Source organism: Fundulus heteroclitus, chromosome 9 (genome assembly GCF_011125445.2).
Source record: "Fundulus heteroclitus isolate FHET01 chromosome 9, MU-UCD_Fhet_4.1, whole genome shotgun sequence".
NCBI lineage: Eukaryota > Metazoa > Chordata > Actinopteri > Cyprinodontiformes > Fundulidae > Fundulus > Fundulus heteroclitus.
Window position 1 is genome coordinate 23,945,817 of NC_046369.1, and position 21,588 is coordinate 23,967,404.

The following is a 21,588-nucleotide window of genomic DNA, read 5'->3' on the forward strand; positions in this document are numbered from 1 at the left end:
TTTCAGTAGGCTGACATTATTGTTTTAAATATCCCTTTTTTCTTGAACTTAAGTAAAATGAAAATTCTCTGAGAAACAAAATTCCTTTGTTTCATTAGGTTTAAGCCATAAATACAAAAAAATAGAAATAAACAACTGAAGTAGATCCCTCTGGGCATGATATTTGTTTTCTTACATCTAAGTTTAACTATTTTAATTAAATTACTGGAATATGTTAACTTTTTAATGACAAATTTTCTTATTTATTGAGATGCAACCAGGTTTTTCTTATTGAATTAGTTCTGAATCTAGTACAATGATCCACGTGACATGAGATTCTGCATTCTGACTACTTCAGTGTCCACTGGAATTGGATGCCTGAACATTCGATGCAACAGTGACTTCAAATGGTTCCTGAACTTCACTCCAACAAATGCATAGAAGACAGGGTTCAAGCAGCAGTGAGAGAAAGCAATGATCCGACACACAAAAAAGGCATAGTCAAGCCTGATGCTCGCTGCACAGCCATCAAAGGTTTGAACTTTAAGAACTAAAAATTTCAAAAAGATTACAACGTTGTAGGGCACCCAGCCTACAAAAAAGACGGCCACAATGCAGAAAACTAACTTCACTGCTTTGTTCTTTGTGCGGGACCTTGTTCTAATGATCCTTCTTAAGATCTGAATGTAGCAGAAAGCCATAATGCTAAACGCAATCAAGAAGAAAACATTCTGCTGGTAAATACCAATGACTTGCCCGGGCATGTTGAGTTCACATCCCAAGGAGTGTGTATCCTTGTGGTGGACTGAGACAAGGGAGGTTTGTAGCAAGGATGGCATGGCTGCTCCAATACTGATTATCCACGTGACAACAGAAAGAAAAAATCCTGTCCACGGTTTCAGAGAACTCATGTAAGAGAGAGGGTGGACCACAACCAAATACCTGTAGATGGTCATGATTGTCAGGAAGAGGACACTGCTGTAGAACCCCGTAAAAAAGATAAAAGTCACAATCTTGCAGACCAACTCTGAAAACACCCAACCCCAAACATGGTAGATGGCCCAGAAGGGGAGACCAGCAGTGAAGACAAGGTCAGAGATTGCCAGGTTGACAATGAAGATGTTGGTCAGAGATTTAAGGTTTTCATACAAAGCCAGGATCACAAGGACGAGGATGTTTCCTGTCAGACTCAGAGTGATGACAATAGTGAAGAAAACTGGAACGATGATGGATCCAAATTTGACCACTTCAGCTTTTTCACAGACTTCATCATCATAGTCGGTTGAGTAATCGTCTTCGGTGAAGTTGAAAGTATAATCCATGGTGGTGAAGTTAAACCTGAAAAAGAAATTTAAGCATCAATTTACTGAAAAAGAAATTTAAGCATCAATTTACTGATTTAGTAAAATCTCTCTTATAGCTACACTGTAGGTACTGTGAAGAGCTAAAAACTCTTACCTTATTTATGGAAGCGTAAGAGAGATGCTGAAGCCGCCCTCAGCAACAGTAACATATTTTGAATAGCGTTCATTCTAGTACACACAATGGCATTCCGTATTTTCTCTAAGCACCTTACTACTATAAAACACCCACTCAGGATGACTCAACTTCAACGTTAGACTTTAACAGTTTACTCTATATAAAGCAGAGAAATTATTACAAGTTCCAGCACTGGCGCTCTTACGACAAAACAACGCGGGCCATGTCTCGAAGAAGAAGAGCCCCTCATCAGGGCCACATGTCCTTTTTCTAAACTTAGACACATCCCTAAAGGGGATCTCCACACGTGATGCACGGAGAAAGAATGTGTTGTCATGGAGACATTATCTGTTTTATGTCCTGGCATCTAAATCCCAGGGAGAGTTGTTTGAGTAAGAACTCCGCACAGCCTACGTCCGGTTAGACTAGCTTTAAACTTAAGTTAAATGTCACCCAATTTAAACAACAAACCATATCAATGGCCAATTAACTATTACATCTTATAAACTTTTATACTTTATTAGACTGACAGAAATTAATGTTTGTTCTTATTTGCTCTGATCTATCAGGAAAACAGTTTTCTTAAGTCCAACGCAGTGTGGGTAAAAAGTCCAGTCCAAATAAACAGACTCAATTTGTCTCTGGGGTCAGTCATAGTAAAAAAGACTGAATAGAACAAATAAAACCTTGATCACTTTGCCAGGACACTGTGATTCACCATAAATACATTGTAATGCATTTTGAGTTAAAGAAAAAACGAATGAGAAGTTGAGGTTACTGTTCAGTATATCTTCACCAATAAACCTTATGTCTTACAGATTTCTTAGACTTAGACTTAGACAACTTTATTTGTCATTTTGTATGCGCAGAGTGCGTACAGAACGAAATTTTGTTGCATACAGTACACAATTACAGTATAAGGTGCAGCAGTGATTTAAAGTAAACAATTGAAATGTAAACAATGCAGGAGAAACTCACAGTGTACAGGTGAGTATTTTTAAAACCATTTGTATGTGCAGAATTGATTGTGCAAAGGGCATTTGTGCAAGAATGCATTTAGAAACTAAGAGTTTGGCAGCATTTGTAATGCTAGATAGAGATGCAGTGATGCAAATGTGCAAATATGCAAATGTTGTGCAGAGTTTATAGTTCAGCAGTTCAACAGTCTGATGGCAACAGGGAAAAAGCTTTTGCAGAACCTGGTGGACCTGCAGCGGATGCAGTGGAACCTCTTCCGAGAAGGCAGCAGGGAGAAAAGTCCATGGTGGGGGTGTGAGGGATCCCTGATGATGTTATGGGCTCAGGACACGCAGCGCTGAGATGAAATGTCTTTTATGGAGGGAAGAGGAGCCCCGATGATCCCTTCTGCTGTCCTCACCACTCTCCTCACGTTCTTCCAGTCGGAAGCACTGCAGCCTCCACACCACACAGAGAGACAACTGGACAGAATGCTCTCTATGGTGCTTCTGTAGAAGGTCTTGAGGATGGGCGGGGGGAGGTGGGCTCTCCTCATCCTCCACAGGAAGTACAAGCACTTCTGTGCCCTCTTCACCAGTGATGTGGTGTTCACAGACCAGGTGAGGTAGTCCGTGATGTGCACCCCCAGGAACTTGGTGCTGCTGACCACCTCCACATCTGAGCTGTTGATGAGAAGTGGAGCATGGCGAGGCAGATTCTTCCTGAAGTTGAAAACGATCTCCTTCGTCTTCTCCACGTTCAGGATCAGGCTGTTGTCTCTGCACCGGCCCACCAGCTGTTCAACCTCCTCTCTGTAGTCCTGGTCTTTGTCGTCTCTGATCAGGCCCACCACCGTTGTGTTGTCTGCAAAGTTCACAATGTGATTGGTGGTGAACCTGGGGACGCAGTCATGAGTCATCAGGGTGAACAGCAGGGGGCTCAGGACACAGCCCTGAGGGGAGCCCGTGCTGAGGGTGATGACATCAGAGGTGTTCTGTCCGACCCGGACTGACTGAGGTCTGTTGGTGAGAAAGTCTAGCAGCCAGTTGCGAAGGGGTGTGCTGAAGCCCAGATGTTCCAGTTTTTCCACCAGATGCTGTGGGATGATGGTGTTAAAAGCTGAACTAAATTCCAGGAACAGCATCCTCAAGTGCGTGTTCTTCTCCTCCAGGTGTGCTAGGCTCAGGTGAAGAGCAGAGGAGATGGTGTCCTCAGTGGAGCGGTTCCGTCGGCAGGTAAACTGGAACGGGTCGAATGTTGGGGGGAGACTGGATATGATGTGTTCTTTCACCAGCCTTTCAAAGCACTTCATCATGATGGGAGTCAGTGCAACAGGCCGGTGGTCATTAAAACAGGTGACTTGAGGTTTCTTCGGCAAAGGGATGATGGAGGCAAACTTGAAGCATGCTGGCACTGTGGCTTGGTCCAGCGAGGTGTTAAAAATGTCTGTGAGGACACCAGCCAGCTGACCTGCACACTCCTTGAGGACCCGCCCAGGAATAAATGTCGGGACCTGGGGCCTTCTGCGGGTTGACTCTCCTCAGAGTCTTCCACATGTCAGCGGTGTCAAGGCAGAGGACCTCCTCTTCCTGATGGGGAACAGCTTTCACTGCTGGAGTGCTGTTTAGTGCCTCAAACCTCCAAAAGAAGTGATTTAGTCCATTGAGGAAGTCAGCATCAACTTCACCCACCAGGGGGGAGGGTATGTTGTATTCAGTGATCGCCCGTATGCCTTTCCACATGCTCCTGGTGTTGCTGGCATCGTGGAAAAGATCCTGGATTTTCTGACAGTGATTCCGCTTCGCTACCCTGATGGCATGGTTCAAGTTGGCTCTCGCTGTCCTCAGTGCAGTGGCAGCTGGTGGAAAAAAAAATCTTGGTGGGGTTGGCCAATACATTTCACTGCCTAACCCAGTACATGCATTTAAATTAAAAGTCAGAAAATTACTACGATTCCACAATAAGCATTTAATTAATAAAAAAAAAACATTGTTCACAAACGATTATTTTGGTGATTTTGTCTTATTAATCCTTTTCACAGACTCATGCCAGAAGGTTTGCATACATTGTACATGTACGTATATTATTACGAAATTAACGTTTACGTCCATCCATCCATCCATTTTCTGATCCGCTTAATCCCTCATGGGGTCGCAGGGCGACAGACTGGCAGGGCGCCAATCTGTCGCCCTGCAACAGACTGGCGACCTTTCCAGGGTGTACCCCGCCTCTCGCCCAGTGAATGCTGAAGATAGGCACCTGCGTCCTTTTCATTGAAATTATCCATTTCTTTCTTCTTTCTTCGTCCTTCGGTAAACGAAAGAAACGTACATCCGACGATTTGGAATGCCTCTGTGTGCAACCGGGAGCACAACAAGTCGTAGGCATTGTTTAGATTCCAAAAATAAACTAAAAGTACGCTCTAATTCACCCATTTTGTCACACTGGTAAACTGTTTTTGCCGACCACCGTGACCTGGATGTAGCACGGATGTAGCTCGTGACGTCACGCGTGAAATGGTCTATACACCTATCACTGTGCAACTAGGGCTATGACTCCAGGTGCCCCAAACCCATTCATTTTGGCGATGCTGATTGGCCAAATATTTATAAATCTTCCCTAGCAACAGTATACAATTGGTTATTTCGCTACACTTGTAGGGCTCCCTTGAGTGACAGCCCCACAAGTGTAGAAGAAAAGAAATTATACTTTCTGTTGGTGGAAATGGACTGTTAAATGAGAGTCAATTGATAGAGTCAATTAGTAGAAGTGTTTTAATAATTCTTATTACATGTAGCCACGTACTATTAAGTAAAAACTGACATTAATACTACTTTTAAAATCTCTATATATTTTGACTTTTCCCCTCCACATCTAGGGAGGGCAGCGCCTCAGCGCCCCCTATGGGCCAGCCGCCACTGCCTCAGTGCCTCAAGATTTGAAGGCTGAGTTCCGTGCTTTTAGCGCTTAACGGACCTTCTCAGAAATCCAGGGTCGTTGGTTGGCTCGGGTGATGATGGTCTTTGTGGTGCTGACGTCCTCAATGCATTTGTTGATGTAGGCTGACACATGGCGTACTCATCAATGTCGATCATGTCCTCATAAGTTGCTGCAGCTTTGAACATGTCCCAGTCAGAGCACTCAAAACAGTCCTGGAGTGCCTCCATTGCTCCCTCAGTCCACCCCCTCACCTGCCTCACTGTAGGTTTAGCTCTGATCAGCAGGGGCCTGTATGCAGGGATTAGCATCACGGAAAGGTGGTCTGAAGAGCCGAGGTGATGGCGGGGGGCTGCCTTGAATGCGCCTTTAATATTTGTGTAAACAAAGTCTAGAGTGTTCTCTCCCCGATTTGCAAAATCCACGTGTTGGTAGAAATGAGGGAGAACAGTTTTCATATTTGCCTGGTTAAAATCCCCAGCAATGATGAAAACCCCCTCTGTGTGTGCAGATTGCAGCTCAGAGATAGTCCGATAGAGAACACTCATGGCCTCTTTTGTATTAGCGCTCGGAGGAACGTACACCGCTGTGATGATAACAACAGTAAACTTACTAGGCAGATAAAACGTTCTGCAGCTAACAATCAGGGTCTCGATGTCCGGAGAGCAAAAGCTTATGACTAATCTAGCATTTTTACACCAGGTGTTATTGATGTAAACGCAGAGTCCGCCTCCTCGGGTCTTACCACTGAGTTGTTTGTTTCTGTCGACACGGAAAGTAGCTAGCCCCTCCAGGCTAACGGCGTTGTCCGGGATTGATGATGTAAGCCATGTCTCCGTCAGGATCAAAGCGCAGCAGTCCCTGAATTCCCTTTTTGCAGAGAGCTCGAGTTGTAAATGGTCTATTTTGTTGTCCAGTGAGCGGACATTGGAGAGCAGGATGGATAGTAGCAGTGATCTATGGGGATTAGCCTTTAGCTGGCGGTCAAGTACTGATCGGCTGGGTAGATAAGAGGTTTCTAGCGAGTTTGGCGGCATTTTTTATGAAAAATGTCTGAGAGTTGGTCGTGGCTTTACGCGTAGCCGCTGCCCCGGAGGCACCGCCGGAAGTCTATTTATTTTAGTTATTTTCCTTCTGCCGCAGAAAAATAACCCTAATAATAATTATTCTAAAATCAGAACTACTTGAACTTTAAGATCAACTTAAACAAAGAAAAATAAGTTATGATTCCCCCGATAGAAAAGTAACATTTTTAATTAGCCATTTTATCAGTGGCGCCCTGACATTCTTTAAAAAATATAAATGCTCTGGTAAAACATGAAGAAACATGTCACAAAGAATGAGAAAGCCTTTTTATACTTTCCATTTTTTTTTTCAGTAGCAACAATGTTAACAGTTTATTTGTTTCAAATCTTGACCCACTATTTATTGCTATAATGACAGAGGAACATGTGAGTACAGTGCTCTGAGCCACCAGAAGATGACACCCAGTCCATAAAAAAGCAGCGGCAAAGTTCATGAAGAGTGTTTTTAAATTTTTTTCTTTTTTTTTTTACTTAAACACCCCGTTCAATTAAAATTTATTCAACTGATTTACAACAAATGTCATCTCAAACTCTGATTCAATTCACTTAAGAAAATTTGTGGTGAATTGAATCCAATCCTTTCCAATTAAAAGTCACTGACATGCTTTTTAATTAGATCTTTTTTTAATAACAGAATAGAGTCAAGTTCAGTATATTTTGCTAATTGGTAGACAGTTTCTATCTATGGAAAGCAATGTGATTACATTGAATGACTTTGCAGCAATCCCTCATACAGAGCATGCATGTAGCAATAGTGGCGAATAACAGTCCTTTTTATTAGGAAGAACAGAACCTGGCTCTGTGTGAGCAGCAATCTGAGGTGACCAAGTGGGAGTTTGAGAAGACAGGGCAGCCCCACAGAAACACTGTCCAGGAGTATATTCTGTTTTAAATTAAAAGTAAAGAGTTAATCGCGGCAGTAGCTCCTTCAACGACTTCAGAGAGACAGAGAACTGAACATGTAAGCACTGAGTCATGAAATGGAAAACAGAGTAACATGCTTTGTGGCCGAACCAGCTCCTTCAGCTTTATTTTAAAAAGAGGAAGACAGAGTTAAACACAAGGACAAGACAAAGTGTATCATGTACAGAAAGAAAGCCTAAAGTTATTGCGTACAAAAGCTCAGCCAACCAGGGACAATCAGATGGTATTTATACGTAAATAACTGGAAGGAGAATATTAAATTTTGCTCTGGATTTCACAAAACGTCAATGAATAGGAACTAAAACAGAAGAAACATGGTCTTTCATTTTCATTAGAAGTCCAGTATGTTAAATCAACTAAAGGCTTAAAAAACCTCTTGAGACCCAACTCTGGGTTTATTTATGGGACTTTTTATAGTAAAGAATAGTCCATGTTTAAGGTAACAAATGCATGGAGTAGTTTTTTTTTTGCATAACTATTGGACACGATATTTTGGCAACATGTGTTTCTGTTGCTTTTTTTCTTGTGAGGCAATTTTTGTATTTTGTTGATCAGTCTAGAGCCTAGACTCTGGTTCTTAATTCTGGTCCTCGAGTACCGGTGACCTGGAACCTATAGATGTGTCCCTGATCAAACACAGCTGAGTCAAATGACTGAATTACCTCATCAGTTTGCAGTCGGGTTCCCCAGAGTCCTGCTAATGAGAAAATTATTTGACTCAGGTGTGTTGAAGCAGAGTATGAAAAGATTCAGGACACTGGCCCTCGAGGACTGGAATTGAGTACCACTGCTCTAGACCAATGTAAAGACAACACCACTGGTAATTATTTTATTCCTGGAGGCCTATTTAGTGTCTTCTAGAGTAAGTGACTGACTAAGCTGTTAGTCAGTCAGTCAGTCAGTCAGTTAGTTAGTTAGTTAGTTAGTTGCTGGTGAAGATTTTCAGTCATCCGGGTCATGGTCATTCCAAAAAAAAAAGTAAAAAAAAAACAGTAAAAAACAAAGCAACTAGACTTGTTGCTTTGGACTAACAAGTCCAGTTGCTTTGTTGTTTTTTTGTTTGTCTTTTACTTTTTTGGAATAGTTAGTTAGTTAGTTACAAAGAAAACAAAATACTGCATTGAATTACCAATGATTGTCCAGTGAATGTTGTGGTATTCACTTGGATTGGGAAGCTTGGATTGGGTGAAGTAACTTTTTTTCCACATGAAGATACACAAAACAATCTCAGTCCAGGGATTCAAAAAACTCCTGTTAAACAGACGAGGTATCTTGATTAATACCTACAGTCAGTCGTGAAAGTCAGGAAGACAATGCTGCTGTAAGCCAGTGAAAAAGACAAAAGTCAGTCTTGCAGACAGTATTTGGAAACACCCATCCCCAGACCCGGTAGATGGTCCACAAGGGGAGACCAACAGTGAGGATGAGGTCAGAAATGGTCAAGTTGTAGATGAAGATATTGGTTAGTGATCATACAAAGCCAGGATCACAAGGACGTTTCCTATAAGACTCAGAGTAATAACGACGGTGAAGTTATTGGCTAGGCGATGGATCCAGATTTGACCACATCACCCTTTTCATAGACTGCTAGCATAGTCACTGTTTTTTCATGGGTGACAGCTACAACTATGTTATGGCATCATGAAAAACAACTAATTAAATTTGTTTTCTCATGTGACCTGGACTCATCATGTTGCCACATGTGAGACTCAAAATGCTCACAAGAAGCTAAACAATTCTGACCTATTTACTTCTTTCACAGATTTCATTCTAATGAAAGTCATATTGACAAATTAAAGATGGAAAAAGCTATTTGTTAATTTATAAGTGAACTTTAAAAAGAGACAGCACCAAACTACACATTCATAGACAGACCATAACCCTAGTTTCATAGCTATTATAAGGTTAAAAATAACTTACTATCACAAAAGATTCAAAGATTCTTTATTGTCACCGTGTGTTACCATTGTGAAATTTATTTTTGGCCACTCCAGCTAAAAGTACACATCACACACAAACAGGCAATGAACAAAGGTTATAGTGTTGCTTTTTCACATTATAGCGCGCAAAATTTAAAAAAAATTAAAAAATGAAAAAGATGAAAATTCAAAAGTTTGCGTCAGAGTCTGAGTGCTTAGGTTTCAGTTCCTTTGCGAGTAGTAGAGCCATGTTACATGAACTAGTTGGCTTTCACGAGTCACAGATAACACAAAATGGGGTAATAAGGTGCTTTTGAGACTTCATTTGTAGAAATGTGTATTTAGATATTTTGAGATTATAGTGTGCAAATAACCAATAACGGTAAAGTGATTGTAACGTACGCTGGACTTAAACACATCAGATGGATTGTAGCATATGATTGCAACGTGATGAACCTGAAGACCTTTTGGCACCTTCTCCTGACTATTGACTGACTATTAAGCTAATGTGACAAGTGAATTTCTCCAATGTGAGATCAATAAAGACTATGTTATCTTATCTTAACATTTGATGGACAGACTCTCAGCAGAGGGCGACAGACCTCTGCTGAGAAACAGCGGCAGTGACGGTGGGGTGATTTTTAACATGTTGGGCTGCAGTCTTCTATCAGGGGGTGATAGCCCTCACAGCTCTTGGAAAGAAGCTGTTTCTAAGTTTCTTTGTTTTAGATTTAATGCTTCTGCAGCGTTTACCTGATGGGAGAGGGGCAAACAGTGCATTGCCTGGGTGGGAGGGATCAGTGGAGATGCGTCTGGCCCTTCTTTGGACTCGTTCTGCATAAATTGAATCTAGATCCTGCAGACGGCATCCCACAATCCCCTGTACTGTTTTCACCACCCGTGCAAAACTGTGGCTGCAATGATTCAAGTCAGCAGAAGATGGCACACTATAAACACAGAAAATAGGAATGCAGTTCTTGATGGATATCTGTAAAAGCAGCCATGCAGCTTAAACAGTATTTCTTGTTTACAGGCAATATGTAATGTTCTGGCACTGAAGCTGATCTGATTACAACTCTTTACACCTGCTCCATTCCTCTCCCTCTGCAATTAGTCCTCACTGGTTCCACCTGTTTAACACTCATATATACTCAGTCCAGATCAGTCTCCAGTGCCAGAACTTCTTGTATTATCACCACCCGCAAGCTACTCGGTAAGAGCACTTGACCCTTGCTTGTTTTAGTTTAACCTGCCTGTCTGCTAGTTTTTGTTCCTTGCCTGAAGTCTGCCTTTTTGCCTCCTGGATTTTGTTAATAAACCCCTTTTTTAAGCTCCAGCTCTGTGTCCGGCTTACTTTTGGGTTCTTTCATGACAAAACATTACATTACGTTCTGGCCAAATGAACCCAAAGCCGACACGTTATTTTCGTTCAGGAAGAGCTATGCTTATTCAGGCTAGCGCTCCACTCACCCTCCAGAGTCGAGATGTTCTCTCACCGGACGTCCGCTGTCAGTCCTCCTCTGCTCCGTTCGTTCCAGACCCAGAGGTTTTTATGGAGGTCGAAGCGGAGGTGGTGCGGGATTTGCGCCCGGATCTTTTCCCGGAGCCGGCTCTGCTGGAAGCACCAGTTCCGCAGCAAGTTTCTCCGCCACGTCATCGGAGGAGGAAACGACAGGCTGCGGCTTCTTCCTGCTCGGCGGGCCAGCGTCCTCCACCTTCCGGTGCTGTTTCTCCCACAGCTCCTCCTAGTGGTACCACAGATGATGACCACAGATTGTTGGAAGACAAAATAAGATCCTTTGCCCCGGTGATTAAGCGTCTTAGGGAGGCCTTATTTGCCCAATATTCTGAGGAGCTGGAGAAGAAATTAAAGGAGGTGGAGGGGCATTACAGGTCAGCCCTCCGGTCATTTTACAGCCGACCAAGATCTGTCCCCGAGGGTCCGGCCGACGCCTCGGCCCCTGAGTCTGTCCCCGAGGGTCCGGCCGACGCCTCGGCCCCTGAGTCTGTCCCCGAGACGCCTCGGCCCCTGAGTCTGTCCCCGAGGGTCCGGCCGACGCCTCGGCCCCTGAGTCTGTCCCCGAGGGTCCGGCCGACGCCTCGGCCCCGGAGTCTGTCCCCGAGGGTCCGGCCGACGCCTCGGCCCCTGAGTCTGTCCCCGAGGGTCCGGCCGACGCCTCGGCCCCGGAGTCTGTCCCCGAGGGTCCGGCCGACGCCTCGGCCCCTGAACCTGTCCCCGAGGGTCCGGCCGACGCCTCGGCCCCTATACCTGCCCCCGAGGGTCCGGCAGACGCCGCGGCACCTGAACCTGTCCCCGAGGGTCCGGCCGACGCCGCGGCACCTGAACCTGTCCCCGAGGGTCCGGCCGACGCCTCGGCACCTGAACCTGCTCCCCAGAGTCAAAACGGAGCCCTGGAAGGTCCGTCCCCAAGCATTACAAGGAGGTCCAGGAGATCCCGCCTCTGTCCAGCCCCTCAGAGGGGGTTCTGAAGGGTCTGCCTCCGCCCAGGTCCCTAGAGGGCGTCCGGCAGGACCCACCTCCGCTCAAGCCCCCGGTGGAGACCCAGGAGGGTCAGTCGCTGTCCTGCGATGCAGCGACCCAGGAGGATCAGTCGCCGTCCGGCGACGTGGAGACCCAGGAGGGTCCGCTGCCAGCCCATATTGTGTTGACCCAGGAGGGTCTGTCACTTGCCCACAGTGGTTGGGTCCAGGGGGTCGGGGCAATCGCGTTCCCCGCCGAGGCAGAAGAGGACGCATACGTCGCCCAACTCCTCGATGGGTTGGCCGACCCCTAGGGTCTCGGAGGAGGGCCAAGAAGTCAAGATGCCCTCAAGACCTTAGAATCTCTGGATTTCCCCAGAAGCGTTCACCTCCAGCCTCTCCACTCACCCTATGTGACAGTCAGCTGTCTGAGTTTTTATACTGGCTGTCACTCCCAGAGCCCCTCCAGAGACTGATTGGGCGATTATTCTTTTTCTAAGGACTGGCTGAAGCCTGTAGCCCGGGGCCTCCTGAAGCCTGTAGCCCGGGGCCTCCTGAAGCCTGTAGCCCGGGGCCTCCTGAAGCCTGTAGCCCGGGGCCTCCTGAAGCCTGTAGCCCGGGACCTCCTGAAGCCTGTAGCCCGGGACCTCCTGAAGCCTGTAGCCCGGGACCTCCTGAAGCCTGTAGCCCGGGACCTCCTGAAGCCTGTAGCCAGGCACCCACCTTAGCAGCCCGTAGCCAGGCTTCCCCTGTAGTCGCCTGTAGCCAGGCCTCCCTCCTCAGTCGCCTGTAGCCAGGCCTCCCTCCTCAGTCGCCTGTAGCCAGGCCTCCCTCCTCAGTCGCCTGTAGCCAGGCTCCCGCACCGGTCGCCTGTAACCAGGCGTTGCCGTCTGTAGCCATTAACCAGGCGCCTCCCTTAGCCTGTAGTCCGGCGCCCCCCTTAGCCTGCGGTCCGGCGCCCCCCTTAGCCTGCGGTCCGGCGCCCCCCTTAACCTGCGGTCCGGCGCCCTCCTCAGCCTGTGGTCACCCGGAGAGCCTGTCACGCCGGGGCCGTCCGCCGGAGAGCCTGTCACGCCGGGGCCGTCCGCCGGAGAGCCTGTCACGCCGGGGCCGTCCGCCGGAGAGCCTGTCACGCCGGGGCCGTCCGCCGGAGAGCCGGTCACCTAGATTGTTTGGACTCTTTATTTTTGGGATTCACCCTTTGAGGGTTGTTTTTTGTTTTGGACTTGTATTTTGTTGTGTGTTCTTTTTCTGACTCTGGCCCTCCGACCTGTAGCCCCTCCACCCGCCCGGTCTGATTTTTGTTTTGTTTTTCTTTAGACTTTGGAGGGTGTCTGGTATCCGCCCTTGAAGGGGGGGCTCTGTAATGTTCTGGCACTGAAGCTGATCTGATTACAACTCTTTACACCTGCTCCATTCCTCTCCCTCTGCAATTAGTCCTCACTGGTTCCACCTGTTTAACACTCATATATACTCAGTCCAGATCAGTCTCCAGTGCCAGAACGTCTTGTATTATCACCACCCGCAAGCTACTCGGTAAGAGCACTTGACCCTTGCTTGTTTTAGTTTAACCTGCCTGTCTGCTAGTTTTTGTTCCTTGCCTGAAGTCTGCCTTTTTGCCTCCTGGATATTGTTAATAAACCCCTTTTTTTAAGCTCCACCTCTGTGTCCGGCTTACTTTTGGGTTCTTTCATGACAAAACATTACACAATATGGGATATCTTTGCTGCGAGTTTTAAAAACATGATTTAAATTACTTTACATGAAAAATGTATCATCTATTTAGTTTTACTAAATAATATGTCCTATAAAAGTATTAGTTTCTTTTAAATTGGCTCAAAAATGTACAGGGGCAAACTACTAGATAGTAGCTCATGTAAAAACACAAAAAGTTGTGAAATACAAACAACAAACATATATTCACTGCTTTTTAAGTCATGTCTTATTTATACTTCCTGATCAAATAATTAGAAATGTTGGGATGTTATAATTAATTACAGGTTAATTTACTTAACATGTTAAGTATGATGTTGACTGAAATCTGTTACAAAAGCATAACTATGTCCATAACACCAAACAGATGATTAAAAAACATGCATTTTATTTTCTAAATAGAGATGGAGACATGCTGCATAAGAACAACGAAACAAAGTGTATTTGTATTGTGTTATTTGTATTGTAATATGTTTCTAGAACTTTGAAACATAATAGAACTTGATGGAAAAAGTTAATTAATTTGAGTAATTTCATTCAGAACGTGAAACGTGGATAATTTAGACACAGAGTAAAACATTTTTAAATATTTATTTCTGTCAAGTTTGATTGTTATGGGATTGATATTTCTGGCTAAAACTAAACATCTCAGAAGATTCTAAAATTACATAACAAAGATTATTTTAAACCGTTTTCTTTTTAAACATAAATATGTTGATATGGTATAGTCTACACTATCATGGGAAAGATTGTTGGCTTGACAGATGTCCAACAATCACCGACACCCTCCATAAGGTGGGAACACACAAAAAGTAATTGCTAAAGAAGCTGGTTGTCACAGATCGCTTTATCCAAGCAGATCAATGGAAGGTTAAGTGGAAGGAAAAAGTGTAGTAGGAGAAGATGTAACAGTGATAATTACAGCCTTGACAGGATTGTGAAGCCAATCAGGTGTTTGGAGAAGATTGAAAGGCTTGGAAACATTCCTCTTGTTAATTTACCCCTGAACTATAAACATCTAAAGCTTATCATCTTGGCTAAGGAGAGAAAGGACTAGACTGTTGCTTAAGGTCTCTGAAGAAGAGTTGAGAGGCTCATAATCTAAGTTGAGGTCAGGTTTGAATTCCCACACTCAGGGATGTTTTTTAGAATCCAGTTGTGTGCTGATGAAAGCCCAAACTCATAGCAGCCGTCTGTCTCAACATTTTAGAGCATGTCATGCTTCCCTCTGCTGACAGGCTTAAGGGAGATGCTGATTTCATTTCCCATCAGGACTTGGTACCTGACCACAATGCCAAAAGAACTAATATCTGTTCTAATGATAGCGAGATCACTCTGCTTGATGCTGGCCTGACCTAAACCACAAAGGAAATTAATGGAGCATTCTGAAAATGTAGATGAGACTCCAGACCCAATAATGTAGACAAACTGATTGCTGTGTTACAGCATCCTAGGCTCTGTTCACACCACAGCAGCGCCACAGGATGATCGCCCTTATGTAGCAGCATGGGTGCAATTCATGCCAGAGCAGACCCAAAAAGTGCTTAATGTCACAATCAAAAGGTGTTTGATTATTTATTACTTTTTAGGTTCTTTGTACTGTGAATCTTTCTGTTGGTGTGTATAGTTTACTTCTGTTTTGTGCCATCCTCAGTTCTCCAGCCTAGTGTTTTCCCCTGCTATTTGATATTCTGTTGATTGTCACTCACATGATTTTCATCCAGTTGATTACTTCCCAATGTATTTTAGTTCCTAATTTATGTTTCTCCATTGTTGGATTCTTTCTTTGTCACCCCGTTGCTGCCACAGTGTCTCCAAGTTTTTGGTGTATCATTAAAAATACACTTTTCATGATGGCTCTGTTTCACTCCTGCTGCACGTTGGGTCCTAAACCACAAATCAAGACATTTACACTGTACTGTACATATGCATACTTTTCAGTAGGCTGACATTATGGTTTTAAATATCCCTTTTTTCTTGAACTTAAATAAAATGAAAATTCTCTGAGAAACAAAATTCCTTTGTTTCATTACCTTTAAGCCATAAATACAAAAAAAAATACTGAAATATGTTAACTTTTCAATGACAGACTTTCTTATTTATTGAGATGCAGCCAGGTTTTTCTTATTGAATTAGTTCTGGCTCATTAGACTGCATTGATATTGTTAATTCTATTCCAGCCATTCAGTTGGATTTACTGGACATATCACTTCGCATAACCACATCCTACACTTTTGACGTTATCTCACAGTTTGGAAATATCACAGTGGTGCAGAATTATCCTTTACCTTTTATTTAACCTTTTAGATCTGACATTTTCATACAGAATCAGAAAGCCTGGGACAGCTCAGTGTTTTACAAAACTGCAAAGCATGATGAGATATTGATGACTTTGTTGGGTTATGCTGTGCACACATATAGGAGCATTTGTAACTAGTTCCTGTTTTCTTTCCATTGAAATTAAATATGTTTAATGTAAAGATTTTGATAAATTTAAAGCATCCATTCAGATCTACTCAAGACCTGCAGTATATCAAATAAAACAAAGTCTTAGTCTTGTATAGTCTTAACTCCAACACATGTACACATAATTATTCATTTAAAACATCAGACTTTAAAGTCAAGCACCTTGTTTAAAAATGTCCTGTATGAAACAATTCTAATTGTTGCAGAACCACCTAAAATAACCATGTTCAAATGATATACATGGAAGAACTCGACAATGAAATCTAGTACCTTTGAATCTAGTACAATGATCCACGTGACATGAGATTCTGCATTCTGACTACTTCAGTGTCCACTGGAATCGGATGCCTGAACATTCGATGCAACAGTGACTTCAAATGGTTCCTGAACTTCACTCCAACAAATGCATAGAAGACAGGGTTCAAGCAGCAGTGAGAGAAAGCAATGAGCCGACACACGTAGAAGGCATAGTCAAGCCTGATGCTCGCTGCACAGTCATCAAAGGATTGAACTTTAAGAACTAAAAATTTCAAAAAGATTACAACATTGTAGGGCACCCAGCCTACAAAAAAGACGGCCACAATGCAGAAAACTAACTTCACTGCTCTGTTCTTTGTGCGGGACCTTGTTCCAGTGATCCTTCTTAAGATCTGAATGTAGCAGAAAGCCATAATGCTAAATGCAATCAAGAAGAAAACATTCTGCTGGCAAATACCAATGACTTGCCCGGGCATGTTGAGTTCACATCCCAAGGAGTGTGTATCCTTGTGGTGGACTGAGACAAGGGAGGTTTGTAGCAAGGATGGCATGGCTGCTCCAATACTGATTATCCATGTGAGAACAGACAAGAAAAAATCCAGTCCACGGTTTCAGAGAACTCATGTCAGAGAGAGGGTGGACCACAACCAAATACCTGTAGATGGTCATGATTGTCAGGAAGAGGACACTGCTGTAGAACCCCGTAAAAAAGATAAAAGTCACAATCTTGCAGACCATCTCTGAAAACACCCAACCCCAAACATGGTAGATGGCCCAGAAGGGGAGACCAGCAGTGAAGACAAGGTCAGAGATTGCCAGGTTGACAATGAAGATGTTGGTCAGAGATTTAAGGTTTTCATACAAAGCCAGGATCACAAGGACGAGGATGTTTCCTGTCAGACTCAGAGTGATGACAATAGTGAAGAAAACTGGAACGATGATGGATCCAAATTTGACCACTTCAGCTTTTTCACAGACTTCATCATCATAGTCGGTTGAGTAATCGTCTTCGGTGAAGTTGAAAGGGTAATCCATGGTGGTGAAGTTGAACCTGAAAAAGAAATTTAAGCATGAATTTACTATTATAGTAAAATCTCTTTCACTCTACGCTGTAGTTACTATGGAGAACAAAATACTCTTACCTTGTTCCTCATGGAACTGAGATGTTGTTGGATGTGATACTCTCTGAATGCTCAAAGCAGCTAAATAATAAATAGCTTTACCGTAACAGCTGTTAACGTACTTTTTGTTCCTCTATTCCTCTATTCTAAAGTGGGGCAGGCTTTGGTAGTGCACGACCTCTTGACGTGGTTTCATAGGCTTCCGCCCCATTGAGACCCTGAACAAATGTAAGCTGCTCAAGAGATGGGTAAATGTTAACATTCACATTAACACGTTGCACACTGCTTTACAAAAGATTAATACAGCTGGAGTGTTTGTTTTTATTTTATGCCTCATTGCAAACACAAACGCTTTTTTACTTTGCTTTCATGTAACTGATCAACACAAGTAACTATATTGTGCAAGAAAAGAGTTAGTTTTCTAAACTAAAAGTCTGCGAAGTAAGGCATACATTTGTATTCATCCCCTTTTTCCTGATACCCCTTAATAAAGCCTGAGTTGGCCATTGTCTTAAAGCACTACCTTGTTAGAAGAAGCCATCTGTAGATAATTTAATCTCAGTTTAAATCTAGCTTTTCAGTGAACTCCTCAGAGGTTTATTAGACATTAGTGATCGATGAATACAGCAGAGAGGTCAGGGAAAAAGTTGCAGAGAATTTTAAAGCAGGGTTAGTTAAGTGATATCACAATCTTTCAGCATCTTATTGAGGGATGATCAGTTCAGCATCCAAAAATGAAAGAGTTTGAGACAACCGCAGCCCTGATATATGGTAAGTCACCTAAACTGACAAGCAAGAAGAGCAATAATCAAAGAAGCAGCTAGCATACCCATTGTGACTCTAGAGGAGCTGCAGAGATTGACAGCTCAGGTCAAAGAATCTGTTTACAGCACAGTTATAGAGGTCCTTACATACAGTGCAATATGTAAGGATTTTTTTATTTGACTAAAAATAGTAGGAAAAAGAACACTGTTCTTTCTGGTCAAGGGCATTTCGTGGCAACTCTCAGTGGTTGTTCTATCTGGGTAACAGGGGTCTGCATGGCTGGCTGACCAGAGTATTTTTTTCCTCCTTTTCCTGACTATTCGGGGGGATTTTGGGGGTTGGTGGTGTTGGTCTCCATTTGGGGTTGGCTCTCGGACCTTGCCACCTATCTCTGGCCCCGCGGACTATGCTGGTGCGGCTAGCGGAGCCTCCCTCTCTGGGTGGGTTTCCGGAGAAAGGGGTGCCTATTGGAGTCAGCGGGGGAGCTGGCTTCCTGGGTGGGCATGTTGCTCCCAAGTGATTCCTCCCCATTCCTGGACACCTCCCTCTGCCTGCTCCATCACACTGACACATGTGTAGGACCTTGGAGGGTGGGGAGAGAGAAGTAGTCCAGGAGTGATACTGAAGAACTAGTCCGTGCATTTGTTACTGAAAGACTGGACTATTTTAATTCTTTACCATCAGGGAGTCCACAAAACACAATTCAAAGCCTTCAGCTGATCCAAAATTCTGCAGTAAGGGTTCTGATGAAAATTTTGAAAAGAGATCATATTTCTCATATTTTAGCTTCCCTTCACTGGCTTCCTGTTAAAGCAAGAGTAGAATTTCAAATTCTCCTTTTCACATATAAAGCCCTTAATATTCAAGCTCCATCTGTAATGCTCAATCAGAGAACCCAATTATTCAGCCAGACACACACACACACACACACACGCACACACAAATAAACTGTAAGGCTGGCAGAAAAGCGTCCAGGAATGAGCAAAGGATAGTCAATGTTGACAGCAAACTGCTTTTTGGATGAGATGACTGCTGAACAGGCAGGAAACGGAGAGCAGGTCCAAGAGACATACTGTCTTGCATGGAAAGCCAGGCATTGAACTGGCAAACAGATCTAAAGGAAGGGCAGGGCAGAAATTGTTGAGAAAACAACAGTCCAAGGTCATGACCAGAATCAGAGGGCTGATTGGGTATCCAGCAAGGGCAAGGCAAACAGGGAATCCAAAAACAAGCAAAAAGGGTCAAAACAGCAATGCACACATGACGCTGGATGGTAACTCACACGAGGCTTGAAGACAATTTGGCAACTCATGGCTGTGAGAGGCAGGTATTTAAAGGCATGGTTACAGATGGAATTAGTGGAGGTAATGATAAGTAATGGCAAGTATATCTGCTCACTCCATTTGACAGATTGGAGCAGCACAGAGAAACATAAACAGCCAGCCAGCCCAAAAACATATAATAACTGGAATACATGACACTATCATATATCAGAGCTCTGATTACCCCGTATGTTCCTAATAGAGCACTTTGCTCTAAGACTTTGCTCTTTGCATGTCTACTGCTGGTTTCTAGAGTCTCTTAAAGTAGAATGGGAGGCAGATCTTTAGGTTATCGTGAGCTATTTCGGTAGTTAAACTGCTATAGGCTGAGGCTGATGGAGGACATAAATATCTATTTCAATCACTCTGCTGAGTTCTCCTACCACTATTCTCCAATTTGTTGTTAGTTCAACTTTTAACGTAATGTTCTCTCTGTCTTTCTTCTATTCATAATAGCTACATCTGGCCTGGCGTTCTGTTTAGATGAGATGGCATCCTGGGGGACAGATCATCTGCCGTTACCCTCTAACATAGAAAGTATACCTGCATCAGTGCCTCTGTGTTCTTTTTGTGTCTCTGCTCTTTCTTCTCAAACTTCCAGTCGGTCGGTGCAGATAACTGTTCACACTGAGCCTGGTTCGCTGGAGGTTTCTTCCTTGTTAAAGGGGAGTTTTCATCCCCACCGCCGCTGCATGCATGCTCAGTATGAGGGATTGCTGCAAAGCCATGACAATGCAGACAACCGTCCACTGTGGCTCTACACTCTTTCAGGAGTGAATGCTGCTTGTAAACACTCAATTCCATTTGCTGGCCTTCCTTAGATAGAAAACATTTTGACCAATCTGCCTATATGATTTGATATTTTAATGTATGCAATATGGAAAGACAAATTTTCTTTGCACCTCACAATCTTAGCCCAATTTTGTTCTCAATTCCAGAAAATCCCAAACAATACATTGAGATTTGTTGTTGTAACATGACAAAATGTGAAAAAGCACACTCAGGTACATCAGGAAAAAAATGACAATGTTGTAAATTTGAGAAAAATCAAAACTCATATATGATACAGATTCATATTTTCAAGCCTTTATTTATTATAATTTTGATTATTATGTAATCCAAAATTCAGTGTCTCAGAAAACTTCACTATTACATAAACTCATTTAAAAAAGATATTTTTACCAGAAATGTCAAGCTTCTGAAAAGTATGCCCATTTCTATGCACTCAATACTTGGTTCAGCCTCCTTTTGCACTAATTACTGCATCAATGCAGCGTTGCATGAAGGCATTTTAAAACTCCAAACTTTACTCACTGTATTTCATTTTTTTATGTGCAAGGTTAATATCACATATCTGTGGTAGTCTTATTTCAGCCATTAATGCAGCGTACATATGAATCTCTGACACTGAATTGTCCTGTATTAAACACATACATTTTTGACTAATATAAAAACTTCCAACAAAAAAGAGGGATTACTCATGATTTATGTTTTTGTTTATGCTTTATGTGAAGTCACTTAGATATTCTCATAATCTTTAGGTTTAGAATGCATTTTGTCTCTAAGGCTCTAAGTAGACAGAAGAGCGTATGTGTATGTGAAACATAATATGAATGTAGCATTTGTTTTTGTCAATTTTGGTTCTTCATGTTAACAGAAATCAAAACCTACATTTATTAGACTAATGGCAATCATGCTTTCTTTTTTTCCCAGTTAGAAGTAAAAGTGGCCCTTATTCATGATGGGTTTAATGTTCAGCCTGGGCTAGTGATGAGTCTAAATCATTACAATATCATGTTTTTTGTCTTTGTGATGCATTCTCAACTTAATGTTGTGCGGTTATTTAAATTTGTTAGATGATTTATTTAGGAGGAATTTAAATATATAGCTAAACACTGTAGGGAAAGTTTTGATAAAGAGGAGAGGAGTGGAAAAGAGAACATGTGTTGGTTCGTATGTGTTTGTGACATGGTAACCATTATTTCAAAATACAGTATATCTACAGCTTAGATGTTGACACAATACTTTAGTTTGGCTATTCTAATATATCAACAGAGTTTAAACAAATTATTTAGGAGATAAAATAAAATAAGATCTATTTATTGCCCTTCAGAAAAATCTCCTATAGTCAGAGGTAGGTAGAGTAAAAGAAAATTGTACTCAAGTAAGAGAAGCACTATTT

General features: G+C 43.0%; 2 protein-coding genes across 4 annotated transcripts; both read right to left on the reverse strand.

Moving 5' to 3' along the window:
- Positions 1-287: 287 nt before the first annotated feature.
- Positions 288-10,800, reverse strand: LOC118564071 (chemokine XC receptor 1-like). 3 transcript variants are annotated; one of them, XM_036140747.1, is made up of 2 exons: positions 10,751-10,800; positions 288-1,317 (listed from the first exon to the last, which is right to left on the reverse strand). In XM_036140747.1, the coding sequence occupies exon 2, from the start codon at positions 1,299-1,301 to the stop codon at positions 288-290; it is 1,014 nt and encodes a 337-aa protein (XP_035996640.1). In that variant the 5' UTR covers positions 1,302-1,317; positions 10,751-10,800. The 3 variants fall into 3 exon arrangements, 2 of the variants coding, with proteins under 2 accessions (XP_035996640.1, XP_035996639.1); XM_036140746.1 differs by lacking the exon at positions 10,751-10,800 and adding an exon at positions 1,438-1,499; XR_004931606.1 differs by lacking the exon at positions 288-1,317 and adding an exon at positions 4,188-4,273 and having other exon boundaries at positions 10,751-10,764.
- Positions 10,801-15,720: 4,920 nt separating this feature from the next.
- On the reverse strand, positions 15,721-17,393 carry LOC105927830 (chemokine XC receptor 1). The gene is given in 3 exon segments (XM_012864778.3): positions 15,721-16,794; positions 16,796-17,249; positions 17,341-17,393. Coding segments are annotated over 2 exon segments (1,014 nt in total). The 5' UTR covers positions 17,234-17,249; positions 17,341-17,393; the 3' UTR covers positions 15,721-16,218.
- Positions 17,394-21,588: the final 4,195 nt, after the last annotated feature.